The 16,720-nt window shown below is 46.5% G+C and overlaps 1 protein-coding gene across 2 annotated transcripts; it reads right to left on the minus strand.

Moving 5' to 3' along the window:
- Window positions 1-482: 482 nt before the first annotated feature.
- On the minus strand, window positions 483-16,277 carry LOC127650197 (C-type lectin domain family 4 member E-like). Of its 2 annotated transcripts, XM_052135461.1 has the most exons (8): window positions 16,159-16,277; window positions 14,633-14,776; window positions 14,141-14,182; window positions 13,675-13,746; window positions 8,883-8,954; window positions 1,824-1,978; window positions 1,067-1,176; window positions 483-979 (listed from the first exon to the last, which is right to left on the minus strand). In XM_052135461.1, exons 1-8 carry the CDS (start codon window positions 16,235-16,237, stop codon window positions 805-807), a joined length of 849 nt encoding a protein of 282 aa, XP_051991421.1. In that variant the 5' UTR covers window positions 16,238-16,277; the 3' UTR covers window positions 483-804. The 2 variants fall into 2 exon arrangements, with proteins under 2 accessions (XP_051991421.1, XP_051991422.1); XM_052135462.1 differs by lacking the exon at window positions 8,883-8,954.
- Window positions 16,278-16,720: the final 443 nt, after the last annotated feature.

Consider the following 16,720-nt stretch of genomic DNA (forward strand, 5'->3'; position numbering starts at 1 on the left):
TTCACAAACAATCTACAAAATTAGTTATTTGGTTTGATGTTTTATGGTTCATGATCAGTGTTCGGTAAGTTACTCAAAAAAGTAATTCATTACTACTTATTATCTTCTACATTGTAATTAGAATACAGAACTAATTACGCTTTCTGAAAAGTAATTGCAATGATGGCGTGGTGGTGGCGTAGTGGGCTAAAGCACATAACTGGTAATCAGAAGGTTGCTGGTTTGATCCCCACAGTCACCACCATTGTGTCCTTGAGCAAGGCACTTAACTCCAGGTTGCTCTGGGGGGATTGTCCCTGTAATAATGCCACTGTAAGTCACTTTGGATAAAAGCGTCTGCCAAATGCATTACTTATTAATTACTTTTTAAAACCCTAATCAAACTCGAACAGATGAACAATACAAGAATAAACATGAAACTATTCTTTTAATTCTTTCAAATAAATCATATAAAATCTAATTAATTATTCATGAACTGGCCAAAGAATTTAAAGCGTTTAATTAGAAAACATACATTTTAACATTAGACATATTTTTATTTTAAATTCACTATTGATTTATATAGAATTGCTCTATAGTCTATACAGTATTTAATGCAATTACATCAGAAGAAACTGTTATTAAATTACTGAAAATTGACGAGTAATCCCTTGTTTTACTTTTTTCAAGGAAAAAGTACATTAATTTCAGTAATCAATTACTTAGTAATGCTGTGTTAGGAAGAAAGAAATGACAAGAATTGATCACATACAGGAACTTCTGCTGTTGTAGAAATAATGAGGGATACTTGTAATGTGTGAGGAATTAAACAGAGGCAGGAGCTTCACACACAAATCTTTTCTCTTCAAAACAGAAAGCATCAGTCCAGAAATCAGTCTCTCCATTTATGTGCCCCAGACAAGCACAGTCCTCACCGGCCGGATGATCTTTTGTCCAGTTATCCGGTTCACTTTCTCCGTTCTCTCGCTTCATCCAGAATCTGCACACATATGACAAAAAGAAAAAAAGCATACCTGCTTGAGCAGAATACTACACAACCTAATTATATTGGTTTGTATTTACTTACTCCATTGAATCATTGAGTGGCTGGTTATTCACCCAGACCCAGTGTCCCTCAGTTTCCAGATCATTAAGACCAATCCAGTGAGTCTCTTTAACTTCAGACACAAGAAAATCCTAACAGAGAAATACATTACAAAAACATGTTCCTATTGTGAAGTCAAGTCATATTTGTATAGCACCTTTCACAACACATCGTTTCAAAGCAGCTTTACAGAAAATGATGCTGTAAAAAACATGCTATTAAAGTCCTCATTGTGCAAGTATATTAAATAACAATATTACAAATTAAGCCTTAAAAATTACAGTCTTTAGGCCTCCAGTGAGCAAGCCAAAGGTGTCTGTGGCATCGAACATAAAACTTGAGTAGATGTTGTTGGCCAAAGTTTAAACTAAAGGTATTTACAAAATATAAGATTAATGATTAAGTGTCTCTGAATTCCAGCCCAAATTGTTTGCAGAAGTGCATGTAGATGCATTATTTGGCTTATTAATGCTTTTGTTGTTATTCATTTATTAATTTAGCTCAGCGAGTTGTGCCTCGTATGAGCTGTGTCAGCAGGGGGCAGTCAGTGCGACTATGCATTATTTCTCAGCATGTCATGTAATCATTTTATTACATGGTTTTTAATTTAATGACAGCCCTTATATATGCCTATTGGTTGTGTGAATGAGCACAATGTTTAATTATACCACAGAAAATTCTCATCTGATCTCAAATGGTTTGTAGTATTATCAAAGGTTATGACAAAAGGCAAACTCACCTGCACTGCTTTGCTGGTTATTATAACTAGATGTCCTCCTAGAGTCACACAATAATCTCGAGTCTGCATCCAGTTCATCTTGACTGTAGAAAAGTAGTAACACTTTCCTCCAGAATGAATCCAGTGGACAGCACAAAGTGCAGAGCCTGTGCTCTCTTTATGGGAAAGAGGTAGTGATGATTCAATCTTTCATTTAATCACTATCTTTCCCTCTTTCATTTAAAATACCACAATTGTGTGTTTGTGTCAGAGACCGTATTTTTTCACAAAATCCTTCATAAAACAATTCTAAGCCATGAACCAAACCAACCAACTCCTAGGTGATTCACAACATCACAAATTTAGTTTTGAAGCAAAAAAACACAGAGATATGAGACTGACTACAATCTACAATCCCACGAAGCATTGCGAATTATGAAATTGAATATAAAATGATGGAAGTACTTAAAACTATTGAATTTAGGTTGTTGATTATTGTAATGTGGAGGCAGAGGCGTTTGGATCCATTTGCAGTAGTTTATTCACACATGTGATCAAGCAGAGAGAAGCAGACATAAACAAGGGCAGGCTCAGATAAAGGGACAATCCAGTACTCGTAGTCAGACACAGGCAAGGGTCAGGGCAGGCAGCAAAGATTCACAGAGTCTAGAGTCCAGGCAGAGATCTAAGGTCCAGAGAATAATGGGGATCAGGGAATAACGCTTGGTAATGTCAGCAGAGCAGAACAACACTTCGCAAAGTAACAATGAATGGGGCAGTCCAGATATAGGGGAGATAATGATGAACAGGTGACGGTGATGAGGATAATCAGGTAAATCAGGCAGGGATGGAGCTAGATAATGACAGAGGGAAGATGGGAAGTGTGGTTCTTAAAACTCTGGGGAGAGGGAGCGGATGAAACCAGCGGGGCGTAGCTGAGCTCCGTGACAGAGCCCCCTCCTGCGGCGGCTCGAGGCGAGGACCTGGCCGACGACGGGGTCTTCCACGGGGTCTTGGTGCGGGTCGATCTGGGTGGTCTCGATGGAAAGTGGAGAGTAACGAGGGGTCTAGAATATCCTGAGACCTCACCCAGGAGCGTTCTTCGGGACCGTATCCCTCCCAGTCAATGAGATACTGTAGTACCCGCCGTGGCGTCTGGAATCCAGGACCATTCAGCACCCGATGCGCCACTGCGCCGCTGACCTCAATGGGGGAGCCTGCACTGGAGTGATCTCCTCCTGGACCACCTCTCTCCTGGGGGTAGTAGCGGGTCTGAAAAGAGACACATGAAAGGTGGGTGAGATGCGGTAATGAGCTGGTAGAGCCAAACGAAAAGAGACAGGAGTGATTTGGCGGAGAATTTTGAATGGCCCGATGAACCGGGGGGAGAGTTTTCTGCAGGGAAGCTTAAGACGGAGATCCCTGGTGGAGAGCCACACCCACTGGCCAGGCCTGTATTGAGGTCCGCTGCGCCTTCTCCGATCTGCGTGCTGCTGATAGTGGCGGATAGCGCGCTGTAAGTGGACGTGGGCGGAGTTCCAGGTAGCCTCGCTGCGCCGTAGCCATGCGTCCACTGCGGGGAGATCGGATGGCTCTCCAGCCCATGGGAAGAGCGGGGGTTGAAAGCCTAGAACACATTGAAATGGGGTTAATCCTGTAGCTGGTTTCAACAGAGAATTCTGGGCGTACTCTGCCCAGACCAAGAAGCGACTCCAGTCGTGTTGATTCTGAAGGCAATAGGTGCGCAGAAAACGGATGAGGTCCTGGTTGAGCCGCTCCACTTGACCGTTGGCCTGAGGGTGGTAACCCGATGTGAGGCTTACGTTGATGTTTAGTTTGGTGCAGAGCTCTTTCCAGACTCTAGATGTGAACTGGGGGCCGCGGTCAGAAACAATGTCATCAGGAAGTCCAAAGAGACGAAACACATGATTCACGAGGGCCTCAGCTGTTTGAAGGGCGGTAGGCAATCCAGCCATAGGAACGAAGCGGCATGACTTGGAAAAGCGATCAACTACTGATAGAATGGTAGTGAACCCCTGGGACCGAGGTAGATCAGTGACGAAGTCCACGGCAATGTGGGACCAGGGGCGCTGAGGGACGGGCAGAGGTTGTAACAGACCAGCAGGCTTGAGATGAGAGGATTTGACGGTGTTGCAAATAACGCATTGGTGGATGAGAGTGATGACGTCGGCTTGCAAAGTGGGCCACCAGAACTGGTTGGAGACGAGCTGAGTGGTAGCCGTGATACCAGGATGGCCCGCACTGGGAGTGCAGTGAACCCATTGGAGGACACGATGGCGAAGCCCGAGGGGAACATAGAGGCGATCTGCAGGGCATTCTGGCGGGGCAGCGTGATCTTGCTGTGAAGCAGTTACCTCAGCGATTATATCCCATTGCACGGGTGCCACAATTAGCGTGGAGGGAACAATAGACTCGGGCTTGGATGGTTCATGGGGACTATCAAACAGACGAGAGAGAGCGTCAGCCTTCCCGTTCTTAGACCCCGGTCTGTAAGTGATCTTGAAGTTAAATCTGGAGAAGAACAAGGACCAGCGAGCTTGACGCACATTCAGACGCTTGGCGGATCTGATGTACTCCAGATTCCTGTGGTCTGTGAGGACAGTGAAAGGCTGGCGCGCGCCCTCCAACCAGTGCCTCCACTCTTCAAAGGCTGCCTTCATCGCCAGGAGTTCGCGATCGCCCACATCATAATTACGTTCTGCTGAATTGAGCTTGCGAGAATGAAACGCACAGGGGAACATCTTGGCCGGGTTGCCATGTCGTTGTGAAAGAATCGCACCCACTCCTGTGTTAGAAGCATCCACCTCCACGATAAACTCACTCTCTGGATTAGGGTGGTGAAGAATGGGAGCTGTGGTGAATCTCTCTTTCAGCCGCTCAAACGCAGAAGTGCAATCGGGAGACCATCTGAACTTCCTCCCCTATCCCTGGAGAAGGGATGTGAGGGGAGCCACGATCATGCTGAAATTCCGTATAAATCTGCGGTAAAAGTTGGCAAACCCCAGAAAGCGTTGCAGCTCCTTCACACATGAGGGTTGGGGCCAGTTAACCACAGCTTGGACCTTGCTATCGTCCATAAGGACCCCCTCGGCGCTGATGATGTAGCCCAGAAAGGAGATTCGGGTCTGATGGAACTCACATTTCTGAATCTTGGCGTATAGCTGATTGTCAATCAAGCGTTTCAGGACGGCTCGCACATCCCTAACGTGCGCTTCGAGAGTCTCAGAATAGACCAAGATGTCATCCATGTAAACTATGACGTTTTGGTTGAGCAAGTCACGGAATACCTCGTTGACAAAAGCCTGGAACACGGAGGGACTATTGGAAAGTCCGAACGGCATGACCCGATATTCATAGTGGCCGGAAGTAGTAGAAAATGCGGTCTTCCACTCGTCACCCTTGCGTATGCGTATCAGGTTATAAGCATTCCGTAGATCCAGCTTGGTGAAGTACCGGGCTGTGCGAAGCATCTCCAAGGCAGCAGGAACTAACGGCAGGGGATATCGATATTTCACCGTCACCTCATTCAGGCCCCGGAAGTCAATGCACGGCCGGAGGCCACCGTCCCTCTTCCTCACGAAAAAGAATCCAGCTGAAGCAGGGGATGTAGAGGTAGTGATGAAGCCCTTGGATAGTTGCTCGTCGATGTACGCTTGCATGGCCTCAGTCTCAGGCTGAGACAATGGGTAAACTCTCCCGCGAGGTGGTACAGCCCCAGGTAGGAGTTCAATGGCACAATCGCCCGCTCGATGTGGCGGTAGTTGATCAGCCTCTCTCTCGCTGAATGCCCTGCTTAAATCGTGATAAACTGCCGGTACCTTATGAAGATCCGACTCCGTAGATGAAACGTGGCATGCTTCAGGACCTTGGACAGTGGGTGCGCGTGCTTCAGGACCTTGGACAGTGGGTGCACAGTTTCTCTGACAACGGGGAGACCACTGGGAAATCCTCCTCTCTGACCAGGAAATCTGGGGGTTATGATCCTCCAACCAGGGAAATCCTAGTATTACTGGATGAAGAGGTGAATTAATGGTAAACAGTCATATAGTTTCGGTGTGCTGAGAGCCGATGTTAAGCGTGAGGGGTTGTGTGATATACTGTACCCTCCCGGTCCCCAGGAGCGCCCATCCAGCTCGCGACTGCCATCCGGGGATCGCAAGAGACGAGAGGAAGACGATGAGTTTTGGCAAAAGCAAGATCAACAAAACACCCTGCCGCTCCTGAGTCAATCAATGCTTTAGTTTTGACACACTCTCCATTAGAACTTAACGAAATCTCCAAAATGAGTGAGTTTAGAGATGAAACATGGGGACTCACCGCAATCGAATCTGGGGGTGTGGGTCTCCCAGGAGGTCTCACTGGACAGGCAGCTCTCAGATGACCAGATTGGGCGCAATACATGCACAGATTATGCCGCCTTCTCCTCTCACGCTCGGCCGTAGTGATATGGGTGAAGCCGATCTGCATAGGCTCTGGTTCTGTGCTTACTGGGGAATTAACAAAGTAGTTAGTTTTGTACGATGAGCGGCGAGCCCGGATGAGATGGTCGAGACGAATGGCGAGCTCCATAATCTGATTTAACGTCTTTCCATCATCGCGGCAGGCTAGCTCTCCCTGAAGCTCTGAGATGAGACCCCTTCGGTATAAGAGCTTGAGGGGGTCCTCAGCCCAGCCCGTCTGTGCAGCGAGCGTTCGAAAGGCGAGAGTGTAATCGGCTGCTGTGGAGCTTCCCTGGCTTAACGAAAGAAGGAGTTCCCCCGGATCCTTTCCGCCCGCTGGGTGTTCAAACACCTCTCTGAAGTGAGTGACAAACATATCATAAGAGAGAGTAGACAGCTGACCTCCTGACCACATCGCCGTTGCCCACTCCAGCGCCTTTCCAGTGAGGAGCGAACACACAAAGGAGATACGGCTGTCGTCGGTGGCATGCTCCCGTGACTGGTTAAAATAGATCTCACATTGCATCAGAAAACCTTTACAAGAGATGGGTGAACCAGTGAATTTTTCGGGAAATGACAGTTTGGGATTGCTGGAAGAGGTACTCACAACAGGCGGAGAAGGCGCAGGTGCGGCGGATGGTGGAGCCTGATTAGCGGCCGTGATCGCTGGGGTGAGTGCTTGTATGGATTTCACCAGTTCCTCAGTGAGGGTAGTCAATTTAACCAGCTGCTGACGGTGTGTAACCAACTCCGATGCTTGTAAAGAAACCTCGTGGGCTAGGCGGAACAAATCTGCTGGATCCTGTGGTGGCGAAGTGTTCTGTAATGTGGAGGCAGAGGCGTTTGGATCCATTTGCAGTAGTTTATTCACACATGTGATCAAGCAGAGAGAAGCAGACATAAACAAGGGCAGGCTCAGATAAAGGGACAATCCAGTACTCGTAGTCAGACACAGGCAAGGGTCAGGGCAGGCAGCAAAGATTCACAGAGTCTAGAGTCCAGGCAGAGATCTAAGGTCCAGAGAATAATGGGGATCAGGGAATAACGCTTGGTAATGTCAGCAGAGCAGAACAACACTTCGCAAAGTAACAATGAATGGGGCAGTCCAGATATAGGGGAGATAATGATGAACAGGTGACGGTGATGAGGATAATCAGGTAAATCAGGCAGGGATGGAGCTAGATAATGACAGAGGGGAAGATGGGAAGTGTAGTTCTTAAAACTCTGGGGAGAGGGAGCGGATGAAACCAGCGGGGGGCGTAGCTGAGCGCTCTGTGACAATTATAAGTATAGAACCAATCAAGTTCCCCTTCTGTCACTCACTTGACGTTGTGTCGATTGTATTGACACAAGGGGTCTCTTCTGAGAGCCTCGTGTACCTCTGAACTTGAGAAAAGGCCAATGTCAAGTTGGCAGACAGAATTTGCATGCCCCGCCCCGCAGTAGACTGCAAGTCCCTTGGTAAGCACGACTTGATTATCAGGTTCCTTAGATACGCCTGGAGGTTGAACCCTTCCCGGCCAAGCCTGTTCCCCTCCTGGGATCGAGCTCAAAGCCCTCTCCTTGAAGACAGCCCTCCTGATCGCGCTTGCTTCCATCAAGAGGGTTGGAGACCTGCAAGCGTTCTCTGTCAGCGACGCTTGACTGGATTTCGGTCCGGCAGATGCTCACGTCATCCTAAGACCGCGACCGGGCTACGTGCCCAAGTTTCCTACAGCGCCCTTCAGGGACCAGGTCATGAACCTGCAAGCGCTGTCTCGGGAGGCTCCTCAGTGAAAACCTGTCTGACATTCGCTCGCCCGCTCCCCTTTATAACCGTATGTCCGGGGGCGGGGCATGCAAATTCTGTCTGCCAACTTGACATTGGCCTTTTCTCAAGTTCAGAGGTACGCGAGGCTCTCAAAAGAGACCCCTTGTGTCACTACAATCGACACAATGTCTCATTCCTTCCATCGGGGAACGGAGGTTACAACAGTAACCATGACGTTTAAATTTTTTGCGAAATATTCCAATATATACAAATATATAAATAGCTTGAGGGTGAAGGGAGACTGACTTATTTTGCATCATTCACAGTGCATCATGAGAGTGGGTGGTCGTTTCTGTGCTTGTTTGGCGGCCTTAAATAATAAAGTTGAAATAACACCGAATATTGGCTTCAAGCATATATCATTGAAGAACCGCCTTGGAGCTCACGGTACATCTGTCTTTAAAGGTTTATAAGTTAACAGTAAAAATCAATTCATCTATGGAAAAAATTTATGGGAATTTTATTTCTGCAACACTTTATTGGGACTCCCAAAATGGTTGTGTAGAAAACTATTCTTTTTTCTTTTTTGTGTGATTTCAGCTAAAGAAGCAAAATTTTTAGATACCATTGTTGTTACATTTTATTGCTGATTAGAAATATGATATTTGATCGTAATCTTGACCATTTTGGTGATTTCAGTCTTTCCCCATTCAACTACCTTTATGTCGTATCCATGGAAAATAGCTGCACAGGAGCGTTCCCAAGATGGCTGAGAGTGGTCTGACTTGTCTTGAAAGGGAGTATTTAAGGTCTCTGAATGTGTTTGTTTTAAATCAACACAAGGTCCAAATCTTAAGACTCAACACTTACGATTTAATCTGTTCAACCTTCCAAGTGTTTCCTCATATTGGACGCGGAATTCCTCAAACTGTCCTTTATAATCTGCATCAACAGGTCAAAACAGAATCACATGGAGCATGAGATGGTGACAGAATTCTCTGAAACTTAGCAATGTTACTTCAGTTCTACAGCAATACAATGCTATGCTACTCTAATACTACAGAACTCCCCTTTAATACTCGCTCATGTTATATTACAGAAGTACTAGCTCTCTGTCTTAAAAACAAAAATTTCTAGGTTACGGATGTAACCTCCATTCCCTGATGGAGGGAACAAGACGTTGTGTTGAAGAAGCGACACTAGGGGTCTCTCTTGAGTGCCGAATGATCTATGAAAAAAGGCCAATGAGAAGTTGGCAGACAGAATTTTCATGTCCCGCCCCCGGACATACGGGTATAAAGGCGGGGAAATACGTCTGTTTCATTTAGGATTTTTCTGAGGAGCCGGAAATGGTCTGGCCACAACAATGGCTCGGCTCAGCGACGTGGCCGGGAGGACACAACGTCTCGTTCCGTCCATCAGGGAACGGAGGTTACATCCGTAACCTAGACTTTCCCCGTCTGTCGTTCACTTCGACGTTGTGTCGAAGAAGCGACACTAGGGGTCCAATTTAAATCACGCCATGCGCTGAGCTGTGTACATGTACTGCTGACACAGGAGTGGGCACGATAGGCCAATGAAATGGCATCCACCACCCAGTGGGAGAGCCTCTGTTTGGAGACAGCGTTCCCTTTCTGCTGTCCACCGAAGCAGACAAAGAGCTGCTCAGAACGGGCTGGGTCTCCCTCCTCCCAGGGCAGCGCTTGCAGGTTCACTACCTGGTCTCTGTAGGGCGTGGTAGGAACCTTGGGCACATAGCCCAGCCGTGGCCTTAGGATCACATGTGTGTCTGCCGGACTGAACTCCAGGCAAGTGTCGCTGACAGAAAACTCTTGCAGGTCCCCGACCCTCTTGATGGAGGCAAGCGCGATCAGCAGGGCCGTCTTTAGAGAGAGGGTCCTGAGTCCAACGGATGCTAGCGGCATGAAGGGGGGTCTCTGAAGGCCCGAGAGGACCACTGAGAGATCCCAGGAGGGGAACAGCCTTGGCCGGGAGGGATTCAACCTCTGGGAGCCTCTTAGGAACCTGATAATCAAGTCGTGCTTACCCAAAGACTTGCCGTCTACTGCGTCGTGGTGGGCTGCAATATCAGCTACATACACATTCAAGGTGGACGGGGACAGCCTACCTTCCAACCTCTCCTGCAGAAATGAGAGCACAGACCTGACTGTGCACCTTTGTGGGTCTTCGCCCCGAGAAGAACACCAATTCGCGAACAAGTGCCACCTGAGGGCGTAAAGTTGCCTGGTAGAAAGTGCCTTGGATTGGTTGATCGTGTCTACGACAGCAGGTGGTAGATCAGCTAGATCTTCCGCATCCCGTCCAGGGGCCAGACATGAAGGTTCCAGAGGTCTGGGTGTGGATGCCAGAATGTGCCCCGTCTCTGAGAAAGAAGGTCTTTCCTCAGGGGAATTTTCCAGGGAGGGGCTGTCGCGAGGAGTATGAGGTCTGAGATCCAAGCCAGAGTGGGCCAATAGGGAGCCACTAGAGTGACTTGTTTCTCGTCCTCCCTGACCTTGCACAGTACCTGTGCAAGAAGGCTTACTGGGGGAAATGCATACTTGCGCAGTCCCGTGGGCCAGCTGTGTGCCAGTGCGTCTGCCCCGAGGGGAGCCTCTGTTCGGGCATACCAGAGCGGGCAATCGGAGGTTTCCTGGGAGGCGAATCAGGTCTACCTGAGCTTTGCCGAACCGTTCCCAAATCAGCTGGACCAACTGGAGGTGAAGCCTCCACTCTCCACTGGGCAAGCATTGTCGCATCCGCCATCACATTGAGGTTGCCGGGGATGTGAGTGGCACGCAGTGACTTGAGTTGCTGCTGGCAACAAAGAAGGAGACGACAGGTGAGTTGTGACATGTGGCGGGAGCGTGTGCCGCCTTGGCGATTTATGTACGCCACCGTGGTGGTGCTGTCTGATCTGATCAAGACGTGTTTGCCCTGAACTAGCGGGAGAAACCTCCGCAGGCCAAAGAATACAGCCAAAAACTCTAGGCAGTTGATGTGCCAGCGCAGCGGGGCCCCCTTCCAATGGCCCGCGGCTGCGTGCCCGTTGCACACGGCGCCCCAACCCAATTTGGAGGTGTCGGTCGTGACCAAGATGCATCGGACACCTGCTGCAAGGGGACTCCTGTCCGCAGAAAGCAGAGGTCTGTCCAGGGTTTGATTGTTTGTCGGCAGGCGGGGGTGACCATCACACGGTGCGTGCTGCGGCTCGAGTCTAGAGCCAGAGCTGAAGCGGTTTCATATGCATCAACCCCAGCGGCGCAACCAATGTGGAGGATGCCATATGCCCCAGGAGCCTCTGTAAAAGTTAAGGGGACCGCAGTGCCTGGCCTGAAGGCGGCGAGGCATTCCAGCACTGACTGCGCTTGCTCGTTGGTGAGGCGTGCTGACATTAAGACTGAGTCTAACTCAATGCTGAGAAAAGAGATGCTCTGAGCTGCGAGCTTGCTCTTTTCCCAGTTGACCTGTCTAAACCCTAAACGGCTGAGGTTCCTGATAACCTGGTCCCTGTGGGCGCATAGTAACTCTCGGGAGTGGGCCAGGATGAGCCTGTTGTCGAGGTAGTTAAGTATGCGGATGTCGGCTTCTCGGAGTGGGGCAAGGGCTGCCTCTTCGACCTTCGTAAAGACGCAAGGGGACAGGGACATGCCGAAGGGAAGGACCTTGTACTGATATGCCTGGCCATCGAACGCAAACCGTAGAAAGGGTCGATGTTGAGGCAATATTGAGATGTGGAAGTACGCATCCTTCAGGTCTACCGCTGTGAACCATCACTAACGGGATGATTATTTTTGACATACCTGGCGGGGCAGAGCAGCGGGGCGGAGCAGGTAATATGCAGTCGGGAGGCAAAAGTGAATCCCGAGGCTCTGGTGCTGAGATAAGACTCGAAGCACTTACCTCGCTCCGCACACCTGGCAGGGGCCGAGTTAGTGACTGAGGAGGAGGTCCGGTGGAGGCGTCCTCTAGACTCGTAAGAACCGGCCGGCCGGGGAACAGTTGTGGAGCTGAAGGCGGAGGGTCCACGTCCAGCATGCCGGAACTGTTGAGGTGTGGCAGCAGAGTGCCGTGAGAACGTGAGCATTTGCGGCCAGGTGACCCAGAGACAAAGGAAATAGCTCTTTTATTGAGAATGTGGGTACCGCAGCCCCAAGGGGGTGTAGCAAATTAAATAAACTCAAACTCCCTCCACCGGGGGACGGAGTGGTCTGCTTACCAGCTCCGGAGCCAACGTCTTTGCCTCTGGGTCGATCGTCTCAGGAGCGCCTGGGAGCCTTCCGGGTCCTCGAGGGGGTCCGCGAGACAGGGGGCATGCGCTTCCTGCGGGGCGCTTGACGCCGGGGCTGAGAGCTGGGCCAGGGTTGAGGCAGAGATGCACATTGCTTAACCGCAGGGAGACGCCCTCGGCAAGCAAACGGGGCATGGCCCATGGCGGCAGGTTTGCGGCGGGGCAGGATGTGTGAGATGGCCTCCGTCTGCTTTTTCACAGTGGAGAACTACTGGGTGAAGTCCTCGACGGTGTCGCTGAAGAGGCTAAACTGGGAGACAGGGGCGTCGAGGTAGCGTGTCTTGTCCGTCTCGCATATCTCGACCAAGTTCAGCCACAGATGATGTTCCTGAACCACAAGTGTGGCCATCGCCTGCCCGAGTGACCTTCGTGGCCCTGAGGGCGAGGTCGGTTGCTGAGCGCAGCGACGTACCCAAGAACCAATCATCCAGCCGCGACGGCTGTGGGGAGGACAGCAAGTCCCTTGGTAAGTTTGGTAAGATTATCAGGTTCCTTAGAGGCGCCTGGAGGTTGAACCTTGGGCTACGTGCCCAAGTTTCCTACATCCCCCTTCAGGGACCAGGTCGTGAACCTGCAAGCGCTACCTCGGGAGGCTCCTCAGTGAAAACCTGTCTGACATTCGCCCGCCCGCTCCCCTTTGTACTCGTATGTCCGGGGGCGGGGCATGCAAATTCTGTCTGCCAAATTGACATTGGCCTTTTCTCAAGTTCAGAGGTATGCAAGGCTCTCAGAAGAGACCCCTTGTGTCACTACCATCGACACAATGTCTCGTTCCTTCACACCGTCTGAGGGTGAAGGGAGACTGACTTTTTTTGCATCATTCACAGTGCATCATGAGAGTGGGCGGTCGTTTCTGTGCTTGTTGGGCGGCCTTAAATAATAAAGATGAAATAAAACAGACTATTGGCTTCAAGCATATATCATTGAAGAACAGCCTTGGATCTCACAGTATGTCTGTCTTTAAAGGTTTATAAGTTAACAATAAAAATCAATTCATCTATGGAAAACATTTATGGGAATTTTATTTCCGCAATACTTTATTGGGACTCCCAAAATGGTTGTGTAGAAAACTATTCTTTTTTCTTTTTTGTGTGATTTCAGCTAAAGAAGCAAAATTTTTAGATACCATTGTTGTCACATTTTATTGCTGATTAGAAATATGATATTTGATCGTAATCTGGACCATTTCGGTGATTTCAGTCTTTCCCCATTCAACTACTTTTATGTCATATCTATGGAAAATAGCTGCACAGGAGCATTCCCAAGATGGACGAGAGTGGACTGACATGTCTTGAAAGGGTGTATTTAAGGTCTCTGAATGTGTTTGTTTTAAATCAATACAAGGTCCAAATCTTAAGACTCAACACTTACGATTTAATCTGTTCAACTTTCCAAGTGTTTCCTCATATTGGACACGGAGTTCCTCAAACTTTCCTTTATAATCTGCAACAACAGGGCAAAACAGAATCACATGGAGCATGAGATGGCGACAGAAGTCTCTGAAACTTAGCAATGTTACTTCAGTTCTACAGCAATACAATACTATGCTACTCTAATACTACAGAACTCCCCTTTAATACTCATGTTATATTACAGAAGTACTAGCTCTCTGTGCTAAAAACAAAAACAAAACTATATATTGATATTGGCCTAGATGTACTACAGTAGAGTAACTTATTAATTGAAAATAAATATACTTTCAAAAAGAGAAACTTATTTTTCCTTGTAAATTCATAGATGTTATCTTTCCATTAACTTCTTTATCTGATGTGTGTTTCCTTCTCTGTACATGTTGGAAGTCAAATATTACATTGCTTCATTGCTGTGTTCCTCTCACCTGTGTCATTGTGGTACTGATCAGACACTGATATGCTGCAATCTGATTTGTTAAAATAAAGCAACAGAAAAAATAAGAATTTGTGTAAACACAATCTCACATATTTGTAAGTGGACCCACTTTATATAAGATGTATTTAACTACTGCTTAAGCATTTGATACAATGTACTTATTGTGTAAATACCTGTTGTTGTATTGTACTTAAATTTAAAGCACCTACATTCAATTACATCTCTACTAACACTGTTAACCTTACCCTAAACCCTAAATCCTATAATACCTGTACCTCAACCTCACTAGCAGCAAATGTGAAACTTGTGAGAATTTGTTACACAATAAATGTATTGTAAGTCTTTAAATGTTAGCTCATAGTAATTAAAGATCCTTAATATAATTGTGGGACCTTGCAACAGTAACATGCTCATATTCAGGCATCAGAGATTCAGAGTAAAGTATACATGTAACATGAGTATGAGAATTAAGAAGAGTTACGTTTAGCATGAGATAGACGCATCCCCAGAGCACAGATGCCTACGAGAGCACAAACAACAGAGACGCTGAGAACTATCAGGAGAACTTTAGTCCACTTAGGCAGAAGAACCTCTTTCTTTCTTTCCTGGTCGAAGGGTTTCAGACCTGTTGAAGATTTATGTTAGGTCGAGTTTATGATGTTTCTCATTACAGAACGAGATATCCTCTGAAACAAGACACATAAACTATTATTTATATCGTCAAGCCGGTTCTCGCCTCCTCCTTTCCGGGCTTCGGCACCAGTGTAAAGGGATCAATGGAAAGGAGGAGGCGAGAACCGGCTTGACGATATAAATAATAGTTTAATGGTAAACTTAAAAGACAACACAAACACACACATGATGGACATGTCCGTAAACGATCTCTCTCTCCCACACGACACCCTGCAGTCGACCTTTATACCTCGGAGGCTTGATTAGCCTAATACGGGACCGGGTGCGTAGGATCACGGATAAAATACGGAATCAGTTATATACATGAAACCCCCCACCCGACACAAACGTTCACTACAGCGGTCACCAACTATGAGAACATAAAAAAAAAAAAAAGATATACTTTCAAACAACATCTTCGTTTCTAGAATAAATCATATGAACTGATGAAAAGAATATATAGTCCCTCCCAGATGGGTTAAAAAGTCTCCAAAAATCTGTAAGACCAAGAATTGTACACATCCTGTGAAGCGTCACTGTTGTCAAGGGGGCTTACACACTTTTGATCACTATGTTTAAGGACTGAGTCCATCAATAGATTAAAGTCTCCTCCCAATATTATATCATGAGGGGTGCCAGCGGCTTTCAACATCCCTTCAAGATCTATAAAATGCCCTGATCATCAACGTTAGGTGCGTAAATTAGCCAAAATCAAACTTTGCCCTCAATTGCTGATAAATAATAATGACTCTTCTTATTTTATCTTTATTCTGTTTGAGACATTTGAATTGTAGGTGTTTACTTATCAATGTTATGACTCCCCAGCTCTTACTTGAGCCAGCACTAAAGGAAACATGTCCAACCCAAATCCTTCCAAATTTTCAGCTTACTTTGGGGAAAGATGCCTTTCTTGAAGAAACGCTATATTATATTTCTTATGTTTAAGAAAATAAATAACTTTCTTTTTAAGGGGTGCCCCAACCCATTCACATTCCACGTGAACAGAGACAATCCATTCATATTTGAGAATTGTTTTTGATAATGTAAGAATTTTATGAATTTTGCTATAATTTTGTTATGTTTCTTTCTATTGTTTTTGCCAGCATTTGCAAACATCTCTTTGTCATCAAAATGTATACCATGATTAACATGTTTATGTTTCCTAAATTAGTGTCATGTCATGAAATAGAGCTAACTGCAAGACACAATTATTTTACATCATATTTAAAGTATACAGTATATATTGTACACACTTGGTAAATCATAATATTATCATTTATTTATTTTTGTCCCGCTAAAACTTTTAGATTTGTAATTAATGGTAAATTGTCTTACATTTGTAATGTGAGCTTTTGTCACTTGAAGCAGTTCTGGTAAAATGTATGTAACTGGAATCTTCACAGATCAGGTCCATTTCACCAACACGAAAGAACGATTACCTTCTAAGAACTGAGTACTGGTTGAGAATAAGGAAGTCACACAAAATTTCAATCTTAATATAAAGAGGAAATGCACCCCTGAGGAAGTGAAAAAAAAGACTATTCTACAGAAATGTTTTTTTATGACTTGTAGGATTTTTATAAAGTAAGACTGTTTTTCATATTCCCTGTTGTTTTTTGGTCTTGTCTTTTATGTTGTAATTCTTGTTTAATTCCCGTTTCCTGTTAATATTTGTAGTCCTTTGTAGTTAAATTTTATGATTGGTTTCCCCTTGATTGTTTCCCCAGGTGTTTCTTGTTTCCCTTGTGTATTTAAGTCCTTGTATCCCCTGGTTAGTTTGTCAGTCTTTGCATGTATTTTTGGATGCTCTGTGCCTGGTTCCCCGTGTTTTGTTTTCATTATATATGGAGTTATTTTGTTTTCTTTTGTAAATAAAGCTGCGTTTAGACCCTCATTC

The sequence above is a fragment of the Xyrauchen texanus genome, chromosome 10 (assembly GCF_025860055.1).
Source record: "Xyrauchen texanus isolate HMW12.3.18 chromosome 10, RBS_HiC_50CHRs, whole genome shotgun sequence".
Lineage (NCBI taxonomy): Eukaryota > Metazoa > Chordata > Actinopteri > Cypriniformes > Catostomidae > Xyrauchen > Xyrauchen texanus.

Coding starts and splice junctions, on each gene's coding strand:
- LOC127650197 (XM_052135461.1), bottom strand. CDS start 16,237: ATGGACCTGATCTGTGAAGATTCCAGTTACATACATTTTACCAGAACT. Junction 1,177..1,823: donor TAACCAGCAAAGCAGTGCAG/GTGAGTTTGCCT, acceptor TTTCTCTGTTAG/GATTTTCTTGTGTCTGAAGT. Junction 980..1,066: donor CCACTCAATGATTCAATGGA/GTAAGTAAATAC, acceptor ATATGTGTGCAG/ATTCTGGATGAAGCGAGAGA.